General features: G+C 34.0%; 1 protein-coding gene across 4 annotated transcripts in view; it reads right to left on the reverse strand.

Annotated features, from left to right (window-relative positions):
• The window catches only part of CWC27 (CWC27 spliceosome associated cyclophilin), a 120,197-nt gene that overhangs the window by 74,248 nt on the left and 33,248 nt on the right, over window positions 1–12,701 (reverse strand). The window contains exon 11 of one of the 4 annotated variants that reach the window (XM_054186598.1): window positions 9,425–10,382. The exons of the other annotated variants lie outside the window; for them this stretch is intronic. Within the exon in view, the coding sequence (XP_054042573.1) occupies window positions 10,163–10,382 (220 nt within the window). The 3' untranslated portion in view covers window positions 9,425–10,162. Of the gene's footprint in view, window positions 1–9,424; window positions 10,383–12,701 lie in introns of those variants that run through there. 4 annotated transcript variants of the gene reach the window in all.

Consider the following 12,701-nt stretch of genomic DNA (forward strand, 5'->3'; position numbering starts at 1 on the left):
TACGTTACTGTAAGGATGAAATATCAGCCTTTGAGAATTCCAATCTTCAGTACCTACTAAAATGTTTCAAGAACCACAGAACATTTTAATTCCAGAGATATTTAGAAGCATGCATTTTTATAACACTATATTAATCACAAATAATACTAGTTATTTAATTAACCATTAAATACTAGTATTTAATTCAAGCTGAGGATATTTCGGAGTATTCTAGGAGAGCCTGATGAAACAATGATGGCACCAATCCTTTATCTACAGTTAGTCTGAATGCAAGAATTACTCAAAGATTAGGAAGTATAAGAGAGGAACTTATTATTTAGCCTTTTGGCATACAAGTTTCAGTAAGAGCACTGGAAATATACTTATTTAATATACATTACATAACTCTTTGTCCTGTAAGGATTAGATGATGCCATTCTGTCATCAAAAAAATAACACGAATGCAGAGGCACAGAAATAGAACCTCATTATTTGTTTCAAGAATTATTCTACAAACCGTAACAGTACAAATAAGGAAGGTTTATTGTGTAAGATGCGCTTACAATTCATACTTCCTAATAGGTTCTAATGGATGAATTACCTTGTAAATAAGAATTCTGCTGAGCAATACATGAAGTTTAACATAGCTTTCCCCACCCTTAGCCCTTAGGGCTTTTTGTACTGTCATAGTTTATCAGCAAATTATTCCCATGAACAGGAGACAACATTGTCACTTTATCTAAGCAGGCATTCTTGCTGATCCTGTAGCCAGAGGGTTCTAATGTTAATAGAACAATAGCCACCATTCAAAACCGTCCTTTTCTGCCAACACACTGCAACTACCATTTCAGCAGTCAATGAAAAAAAAAAACACAGTTGAGCCTAAAGGTTACTGGGCAGTAAATTTGTGGAGGAACTGCTTGAATGAAAACACAGACACCCAGGAATGCTTTTCCCCCCACCAATGTTCTACAACCTTATTGATTACACAGCTATGAAAACAGCTGCTTAATCCTTTAAACTTCCCATCAGAAAATGACTACAACTACAACTCTAAAGCTCTGCTATAACCTTATGTTAATACATCTGCGATGGACAAACTGCAGACACAATTTTACAGATGCAAAATAGAAATATTTTGTATGCCTTTGAACAAGTTAAACTATTTAACGTTACAGTCAGTAGCAGTTCCTCTTTTGTCTGGCCACTGGAAAACGTGCAGGAGAAATTTCTAGTCATACAAATTACAGACAAGATTTGACGGACAGTCCATAAAACTGACCTGGACAGCAATATATATTACGTGATTAAAAGATCATCTCTGATTAATGATGATCATACTATTTTGATCATCTTTGTTGAAGAATTGCCAAACAAAAATAAAAAGACTGTAACAGTTTTAATAGCAACAATAATCCTTTTAAAGTATCATTGGATTTTGATTCATACATAAAGCAGGATAAATACCATTTTCTTGGTAGGCATAAGTCTTTTTTCAAAGAGGTTTGAATTCAGTTTTACAGGAAGGGCATAAGATGGTGTCTCAATGTTGCTTGAAAACCCTGATAAAATTCCACCAACTACAACTCCTTTTTCTGGGCAGGAGTGGTATTAAAAAAACCCAACACCTTCAATTAAAAAGATTGTTTTCACTGGATCATGCACGTGTTTTTAAAAATAATAGTTTGCTTTTAGTTCAATTTCTACACTTTTATAGCAATGGAAAATTATTACCAAATGTAATTCAATGACACTTTCCATTAGAAATATTTATCATAAAGATACTATACCCAGCATGAAATACGAGAGAGGCCTTGACATAAAAAAATACTGCTATTTTAAGTAGCCAAAGATTTACTTTTCATTTAAGCAGTTACTTTTGCAAATGAGAAAAACATATTTGTTGATGAAAGGTTACTTTAACTTAAAACATATTATGACTCTGATATACAAATTTGCATTTTAGAGGGCTGAAGGGATTTGTTTGTTTGCTTTACATCTCACAATCACTTTTTCTTTGGGCAATTTAACGAATTGGCTAGTTTCAGATACCGTAGCTTGTAATCAAAACAGCTAGAAATCTGAACATACCTAAGAAACAGTTTAGTAACTATTTGTCTTAGGGTACCGTGAATGAGCAGTAAATTGCTCAATGTTGAACTGTATGACAAAAACTGAGTACATTAAGCATCTATGAAACAATCTGAAACCTGGATCGCATCTTCTTTATAAGATAAATCATCAGAAAACTCCAAAGTAAATTGTAACTAATATCCCTTAGTAAGTCTTGAAGAAGCCATCAGTTTGAGTGTCTCACAGATAATATGCATTAAAAATGAAAAAAAAAAAAATTTAAAAAATTGCAGTTCAGACTAAGCTGCACATATTAAGGCCATCCCCTTTTCCTGGAGGTGATTATGCAACTGTTGAACTCAATTCACGATAAAAGTATTTTTTTTCCATTTTGTGTTCCAGTCACTGAAACAGCCACACCATTTACTTGTTTAAAAATGCTACAAGAGAGCAAATATATCCATAAAAATTAGCATAGACCCTATCTTTTACCACCACAAAAGCAGCAATAAATGACTGATTCACTATCATCTATTCCACATACAGTGAATTACAGTACACATATACTTTTAAAGACAATATCACCGTAATGCCATTTCTGTAACAATAACATGCCATATTTAAAGTCACTGCTATTTCTTGCTGAATTTTTTCAAAAATAATGAATCATAAACACTGGTACTAGGATAGTATTTAATGTACATGCATTCAGAAACATTCTCCATTCTATATACAACCAACCACTTCCAAATTAGATGTTATGATCTCACAATTAATATTCAACTGTCATGGTGTCGGCTGGGATGAGGTTGACTTTCTTGCTAGCAGGTAGTGTAGTGTTAAGTTTTGGATTTGGGATGAGAATAGTGTTGGTAGCACATTTGTTTTCCCAAGTAACCAATATGTGGCCTTTCAGTACTTAAAGGGGACTTATAAGAAAGATGGGACAGACTTTTTAGTAGGGACTATTGCGATAGGACAGTGGGTGGTTTAGTGATTTTAAACTAAAGGAAGGTAGATTCAGACTAGATATAAGGAAAAAAAAATTACAAGAGTGGTGAACACTGGAACAGGTTTCCCAGAGAGGTGTTAGATGCCCTATCCCTGGAAACATTCAAGGTCAGGTTGGACGGGGCTCTGAGCAACCTGATCTAGTTGAAAATGTCCCTGATCATTGCAAGGGGGTTGGACTAGATGACCTTTAAAGGTTCCTTCCAACCCAACACATTCTGTGATATCATAACTTTTAGCAAGAACATTCCTATTTGATAAAGAATTTTGTAAGAGTATCAGTCAAGTAATGCAAAATACCACTTGTTAAACTTGTTTAATTTCTTAGCAACAACCATCAATACCAAAATCCTATCTGTGTACTTGCAGTCTTCTGAAATTTACAAAAGAAAAAATAGCAAAATACTTGCAAAATGTTATGAAGTTCTAAACTTAAAACATTTCTACATTTCTAACTTCCATTTAATAGTATGAGAATTGCTCCTCTGAAATACAGGATGATAACGCAGCAGTATTCTGCAGTTATATGTAGGATAAGCTAATTAGTTTATTCAAATTGTCTAAACAAGTTTAGCAAGTTGCTCATTACAAAATGTACAAAAATTGCTAAACATATGAGTTATCTCAAATTCTACTGCCCAAAACACTCAGATGTACTTTTAAAAATTCAGCAATTTTTGACTATACTTTCAATATGTTCATCAATATGAACATATGTAGAAAGCAAATATTTTCAAGATGTACTGAAGAACTCAAACTATTTAAAAAGCTGAAAAGATCACTAGAATTAAACGATAGCTTAAGTATATAAATAGCAGGAAACACCAACATAATTACACGTATACAATAACTATACTAAAAATTCAATGCCCCAAATAGCATTATGTGATAAAAGGCAGCACAATGACAAGCACCTGAGACAGCTGAGGACTCAAACTCTATAACATGGAGGGGACATCTAAATACTAACAAATACATATGCATGTCTGTGTATGTATCTCTATATATAGAGATATATTTTCTCTTGCTACTATGAATTTTGTATTCATGCTTTTTAACTGCACTCCAACTCCAAGAAGAACAAAGTTGTAAAGAATTTTTCATTACAAAAGACAAAACCACAAATGAATACATTCTGAAAAATAATATGTGATCTTAAGTTAATTAAGCATTGCCTTGAAGGAAGAGAACCACGTACTTTACTTTCAGGATATCTGCAACATTCTGACTTTGGGAAGCTCATGTCATGAGATGAAAAGCAACAATTTGAATTTAACAAGCACAACAGGTTGCCAAACTAAGATTACATCTAACAATGTTTCCCAGTGCACCAGGCTCTTTCCTGCTCCTGCTGACCTCTCAACACGTGGTTCAGAGACTACTGGATTAGAGCTGTTAACAAGTGACAGGTGCAGCCAATTAACCAAGCAATGACGTAACTGTGACTTCCAGTCTTAACCATGAGGCTTGTTCAGCAAATGATGCTTTTCCATCAATGAGCTCAGTATGGCTGCTTATCAGCCAAACTTAAGAACTTCAAAAGCTCTGTACTGCTGATATACTTCTCATTAAAAAGTGATTTTGCTGTGAAATTATCCAACTGTGACTATGGTATGCTTTGCTGTTCTAAAACTTGGGAAGGTGTCAAACAATGTGCATTAACCCTTTTACTGGGAGGATCACCAATTTTCAAGTATATAGTAAGTCAAAATGAGAACTAATGAAAACAATGGTAAGAATTGCATGTCAGTTGAAATTTCTCAAAAAAGGATACAAAAAACCAAGTATCTGCAATATAGCCAAGCAATGAGTATGTGCAAAATATTTTGATATCACAATTTGGAATACAGTGTTTGCTCAACTTCAGTTCTTCATGATGGTCCAAACCACTTTTAGAAATAGTACAAAACTCTATCGATCTATAATCCTATCAATAGTCCTTTCCTAATGTTAGTTATGATAAAATGTATAGTGATTTAAATTTTCCTGAATTTGTCTTTTCTGTTACAATTTGAGGCAGAATGCATAGGAAAGCATTAAAGGTCTGCTTATCTGAGCACGTATTCCACTGTCAAACTGGCCGATCCAGATCAAGACTGTTTCATGTTTTAACCTCTGTCTTACGTCATTTTAATGCACAAGTATATATTAAACTGTAACTTCTTTGAGATTGATACTTATTTTATTTATCCAGTATTTTTCATAAAAAAAAAAATAATACTGCCATATAAAATGCCTACATAGCATTTACCAGATTTTCTGGACTATGGAAAACTCCTCAGGTTAACTGTAGGCTACAAATACATTGTCATCACACATCTAACTGAATACACATAGGTACATATGTACGTGAGTATGTAGTCCCATAAACTACTTATTATTATAAGACATCAGAGCAGTCAATGGATGACAACTTGGAACAACTCAGTTGTAACGCAGAGTGGTACAATCAGTTCAGTAAAGAGGGACAGATGGTGTTTTGGGATACCCCCCAATGCCACAGTAGCAGCAAGCTACAGGTATGTACTCGTTGTGCCCAGGCTTAGGAAGTGACACGCCACAAAATCCACCCTTATCTATCACACAGATACAACAGAAGACTATATAGACACTCAACCCTGAGTGAGCTGGGGACATGGCATGACTTACTAGTCCAACCCAGCAACATCCGCTGTTGACCTGAAGAAACATATGAATCCCACAGCAGACCACAAAGCACCTAGCCAGACCTACATGTGTGAAGACAGTAGGCTGAGAAGTCTCACCTGTAGCAGTGATCTCCAGAGAGAGATGATGTCTGAAAAGGGCAAAGACTGCTTTAATGAGACATAAAACCAGAAACAAACTCTAACAATAACTGGTTCTTTCCCAGGCCAGGTTTGTAATCCCTCCCTTGTGTTCCAAGCACACAAACTTGGTGCAAAGATACCAGGTAAACTCCCCAGGTAAATACAGAAATACCACCCTGGCTCAGTATGTTCCAATAAAGCCTCCGCATTCTGGAGGGTTATGAGCACTATGCAGAAATATCCAGTAATTTTCTAGAAGTCGGGTTGGGTGCAGCCTACATGTTGCAGAAACTGACTCAATAAGCCATGCTGACCCCATGCACCACATGGTCCAAAACGGTCAACTCCATTGCTCTAAGAACATGTGCAAGAATACACAAGCTGTCTCCACGTGTTACTTGACAGACTGGGCAGGACTTACTAACTTTGATCCCACATTGCACTAACATGGTTTATGCAGCTTTTAAAACTGAATTCTCTTTGCAGACAGTTAAGCCACGTTTCTGTAGCACTGTACAAAATCCACTAAAACTCAGACTGCCTTCTCACTTTTAACAGAGTAGAAAAGAAACACTACTTTCTAATAACAATTTAATTTAAAAAGATGCCTCCCTAAACACACAATATTTGGCCTCAATACTTGGATTTTACCAGCATCTTTTATTTTATATTCAAGATCCAGGGAAATACAAAGAATAAGCAGCTGTACAGAGAAAAGGGTAAAGCTGCTTATTTGTAATTTGCTGCCAAATGCCTGAATGAAAAATGGTACCAAACAGGAAATTTTTGTTTTTCTTAACTTGGCCTCAGATGTTACTTTAAGAAGGTAAAAATACTTTTAAATAGAAAAGTGATCATTAAATAACCATTGTCCATTTATTTATGACAACAGACATAGCTAAAGTTATACAGACATGCATCTTTGAGCACATATAGAAAAAAGCCCACATTTCCACATTTCTAAATTTTCTTTTTATGTTAGGGATTAAAGCCTAAAGAAATGGAAAAGTACTAGCAATGTAGGAAAAAAAAAAAAAAAATTCTATAGCTCTTTCTGTTCTCTGAGAAAGCCCAATATGACATTTGAAGATAATATATTTTTAGGTTTTCTTGAGTTACCCCGAAATAGAAAGAACAGCTACTAAAAACCAAGCAGTATAAAAAGAGCAACAGGGCCATGCAATTTGCATCCAGTGCTGTTTAAAAGATGCTTAAAGAGATCTACGAGCCATGGGGAACAAGGCTGTGAATAACATAGGAGGGAAATTCTAGAGGAGTAGGAGGAAAAAGAAGGGCAGAAACTGTAATGTTATATCACTATTTATAAAGAGAAAATATAACTCAAGTAATTCTAAGCCTGATAAACTGTTCTTGAGCAAAAATAACAGAACTATCAACTTAGAACCATGAAAAAATTATTTCTACTACTTGTGGACATAAAGAAAAGAGACTGTCAAACTACCTTCTGTGAAGGAAGAAAAGAGCATAATTTCTGACCAAGTCTAGACATGACAAAGACTGGGGAAACAGTAAAATGTGACAAAAGGAAGGTTAATGCTCAATCTACCTAATTTATCAAACAAAGTTTAAGGGTGATTTGGTCACAACTTGCAAATGAAGACAAATGTGCTAACAGAAGGCCAGCAGACTAGTGAAAAAGGGTCTAAGACCTCGAAGATGAGCCAAGAGGCAGACCAAAAAGAAGTGGCATTTTTATTTACTTAACAAGAAAGGCACTTACTGAAGAAAATTTTAGCGGGGTATCTTTCAGCATAAATCTCTACATTAAAATGGGATTTTTTTCCACCAAATGATAAGAGTGACATAAAATAATTTAAGAGAGTCTTGTGTGCTCTTTTAGGTAAAACACTGGATTAAATTATCATAGCAGTCTTTTCTGCCTTATCCTCTCAAAGTCTAGGCTTTTTGGATGTTTTCCATTTTCACTAGATAAACAGCTTCTTCTCATTAGAAGCAGATATACCCTTATAAGGACTCAAGTTGGGTTTTCTTTATTCCTGCTGACACAAATTCTACTCAGAACCTTCATTAATACATCTTAGATATTTTTGCAGAAATAATCAATGCAAGTGCTTGTGACGATAATTTTCATGAAACATATTTCTGATACAACATCTAAAATAGATTTTCACACTTAAAATTATTAGGAAGCTCTCTTATGTTCTCCATGCTTAAACTTACTTTAAAGTTAAGTAATCCTAAGAAGAGAAATCAGTCTGTAACACTTCTCATGGAACACATGCATTGAAATACATTAAAGTTACAATTGCTGAACAAAACAACACAGTGGTTTTTCCCCAAACCAATTCATTTACAATTTACATAGCTTTCCCTTAATTATGTGCAAAGGATTCTGTTCAAAAAGAGAGTATTTCAGCCTGTACGTATTCTGGACTCGAGACCAACAAAAAGTCTGCCCAGCAACGAACCTCAAAAGTTCATTCCTCAAAACATAATTCTTAAAATTTATTGTAATACTTATTACCATGTTGAGTCAGTTTTACTTGAATTCAGACTCAGTGAACCAGTAAGACTATTAATTACAGAAATCATGACACTTGCAGCAAAAAGCTGGAGGACCTAGCTGGAAGTGCCATGTTTTACTCCCTTGTTCTCAAATAAACTCCTATGTCCTCAAAGAGACAAAAATTTGAGCTGCAAGAAATTATCCAATTTATCACTCATTCCAAGCAAGTAATCTCACAGAAAGAAAATGAAGGGAAAAAGAAAACAAATTCCAAATTCCAAACTAAATTGTAGCAGTAAAGATACATTCACACACACAAAAAACTCTTAAAATTGTTGATAATTTATTATGAAAAGATTTTGCATAATTATCTATGACAAATATAGATTACACTCACAAGCACAACAGGGCACTTAAGTGTGTTTATGAGCATGTAATTCATAAACGTAAAACTACCTCTTTACAAGACTATAACAGAAAATTAGTCATACTTACTATCCTATCAACACTCTCAGTAAGGCTGCCATTCAGTACAATAAAAGCACATTTTCAAAAGGAGGTATTAATTTTTGCTGTCTCTATGACCATAACCTCCATGTACAGTGTCATATATTGAGATCTAATACTACTTACACTAGTGTGATTCAATATAAAATTCAACGGATCATCACAAAGAGGTAGAAACCAATACATATCATAACTAGCTGCATGTCTATGTTAAAAACACAGTTGATCAACTAATAAAAAAAATATTAAGTTACACATGCTTTGCAAGTCAAATGCTTGACTGCTTAAGTGAAGTATGTGTAATCTTAACTGGGTCAGTTATGATTAAGTATATGTAATCTTAACTGGAACATTATGCAACCAGAGAGTTGTCATTTATATCCAAAATAAATCTGAAACTATGAAGTCAACAAATAATGGTAAAATGATTGAATCTGAAGGATATTATTAATAGTATTACTATTTTTAGTTACCTATATAAAGGTTTAAATTGTTCATATGGAAAGCAAAACACCATATCATATAATGACATTCACCCTTTACAAAAAAAAACAATGCAAAAGAAAAAAAAACAAAACCAAAAAAACCTAAAATTTTGTAACTTGAATTTCTCTATGAGACATTTTGCAGAAGCAGCACATAAGTATTTAACAAGATGTTTGTGAAAATCCATCAACCAGGATTAAAATACCCACAAAACACAGCCTGGAATTGCAACTAATACCATTTACAACACAAATTAGGCCATTTATGGGAGAAACAGAATACATACATACTTCAACTTCCATAGAACCTGCTATGTAATTTCTACTTAAAACACAACTATAGCCTTCTCATTCTGGGAGTTCACAACTGTAAGGAAACAGTACTATTATCATGCAAGAAATGAGAATGAACAACTGAAAGACTTCTGCAAGACTGGATTTGTAAAGTTCACTGCAGAACTTAGTCCAGATATGCTAACCTACTAACATGGTCCACAATGATACATTCAGGAATACCTGACAGTGTTAAAGATTAAGACCAAAATAACAGCGCAATGCTCAGGTTTGTTCCTTTTTTTCTTTTTTCTTCTGGAAATATTTACCATGGAGAATAGATTTCTAAGAGTAAAAATTGCATATTTTACAAAGCATCTGCTCAGAAAAGCGACGGTCAATGTAGCATACTCTGGTCTTCAGTTCTAGAAAATAACCACTGTTTTTTTGCTTTTAAATATAGACATCAAGTTGTCTATTAAGCTAGAAGAATAAATGCCTTCAACAAAATTCTGAATTTGATTGCTAGAAACATTGAAAAAACAATTTATGAAGAATCATTTAATCTGAAATAGCATTCCTGAAATCACATCTGCAATATTCACACAATATCCACCAGGACCAGGTGGCAATGCAGCTAACAATCTATAATTAATATAAATGTATCTGTGAAAAACCTTGAAAATGGCCCCTTCCCAAAAAAAACACGATTGAAAATCTATTATCCCAACTGACAGCAAAGATGATAGGCAGACTTGCAGACAACTTGGTGAAGACCTGTACTCAAAAAATTACCAGCATGTTAAATGTTATAAAACAGGTTGCAGAATCATATGAAACATGGCTTTTTACCTATGACAGCATAGTAGCTGCAATCTTTGAGATAAAAAAAAAGTTGTAATCAATTTAGTAACAGTTATCTTTACTGTCTGAAAGATTTCCCAATCGAATCTGCTCAGCTCACAAAATTTGTAGTTTACTTTTTTTTGTTATTACCAAACTAACAACTACTACTATTAGCTACTAACTATCAAAAACTTAACAACTTTTTAGGCAAGAATTGAATTTCACTTCCTTTTATTCATGAAATATTATTAATCATAAAGATTCCACAACCAGAATCTGACAACCAACATGACTTGTTCTACACTATACAAAAAATACCTATTACCTATTTGGCTCTGTAGTAAGGCATGTAAAACCAAAAAAATATTGAATTATACCATGAATTGACTGTTGAGAAAAACAGCAGATGTGATGAATAAATAAAATGTTTGAACATACTGTAGTCATCCTTCACTGCAGTACCACTTTAAAAAGTATTGCTCATATTTACAAAAAATGTATTCTATAACAGAAACAAAAACCTCAAAATGTCTCTTCCCATGCTACTCAACTTTGTTGAAACAAAGAAAGGAAATGGAGCATGAACATTTAGCAATTAAAAAGTACATGGCTATACCACTGTTAAATCCATCGTTACGTTATAAAAAAAAAAACCCCACATGTGCAGCCAAACAACTGAGAACACTCCAGCCCTTTGAAATGATATCTTACCCACAATATAGTGCTAACAATTCACTGTATAATAAGGATTACACATTCTCACCTTCCATCGTGCTAACTGCATTTTCACGGGTCATCTACGCATCCTTTTTTCCAGGTGACTAGACAAATGCACACACAAACTTCACCTAAAAATACACTGACTCTTGCCAAGTATCAGCAAGATGAAATATACCGCAGTAACAATCCCGTCTTTGTCCCAGTCTAACACTATACCTATTAACACGCTTTGATGCTTAGCCAAGAAAAATCTCAGTGCTGGGATTCTGGGTTTTGTGCCCAAACAATCTGGGTTTGTGTTTAATATAGTATAGTCTGCTTTTAAGCTACTGCCAATCATTAACTCTACAAAGAGTATGTCTGGGATTATTTTTTCTTTACAATGAATGTTATTAAGCTAAAGAATACAAAAAAATCTACATTATTTTGAAAAGAATAAATGAATCACGCAACCCTTAGCACTAAGTAAACGGTCTTATTAAGAAAAATAAAGTATTTCTAAAACCAATTCTGAAGTAATCTTTCTTTCCTATATGTCAGTTATACATGTCTGAAATACTGAATTTCTTGAACAAATTATAAAAATGCAAATGAAAAGGAACACACTAACTTCTTAAACTTATGGATAACTTAGGAATTAATTTTTACCAAAGGAAAAGAAGACCATTCTTTTCATTTTCTCAGATAATTAAAAAGAGAACCTCATCAGTCAAAAAGTAAATGGTCAAGTTTTAAAGAAGAATGGGTAAAATTTGAAACATTACACTTTGCTAAATCAAATACTATTGCCTTCCTTAAAGAAATTTAGCCCGAGTGACATGAGTGATCCCCCATGCAGTGAGGAAAGGTAGCATGTAAAGCAAAAGAAAATATCAATTAAGTTTACTTTAAAAGCATTAGTACTATAATATTACTTGAAAAGACAAGAAAAAATCCTAATAACCAAATGACTTGATAAACCATATAAGGATTAAAACAAAAGCTTGCATCATTCAGGGTTCTAGCCCCAGCAAAATGCCTTCCCCATTTCTCTCTAAGATTGATGTCTGTATCTTCTATGCAGTGTGCTGTAGGCAGAAGGTTATGTGCACTTTCTAAAGCACTAAAACTTGCTTAAAAGTCTCTTGTCTTTGACAGATTACTTCTGGTCCTGGCTTTGTAGATCACTTTTTTTTCACTTGATTTACTGGGATTTACTGGTATCCCGTGCAGTATAAGGGATCTATTTTACAAGGAACTCCATAAGCAACTGTAACACTCTAATTCAGGAAAAAATGTCAAGAAAAGGTAGCTGAGGGGACAGGAAAGGAAGGCAATAATCTCTTGAGACAGCCTTATAAAAAAAAAGAAAAAGTTACTCAGTCCCAAGGGTAAAGACTTTTTCTGTCATTTTATCCAAAATATTCCTTCCTCTCCTTTGTCCTTCATACAACATAATGATTGTCAAATGAACCCATTTCAGTGGTTCTCAGGCTTATTTCTATGAACTTTTACTTACATTAATAGTTTCACTGGAATCATTGACTCATG

Source organism: Rissa tridactyla, chromosome Z (genome assembly GCF_028500815.1).
Source record: "Rissa tridactyla isolate bRisTri1 chromosome Z, bRisTri1.patW.cur.20221130, whole genome shotgun sequence".
Classification (NCBI taxonomy): domain Eukaryota; kingdom Metazoa; phylum Chordata; class Aves; order Charadriiformes; family Laridae; genus Rissa; species Rissa tridactyla.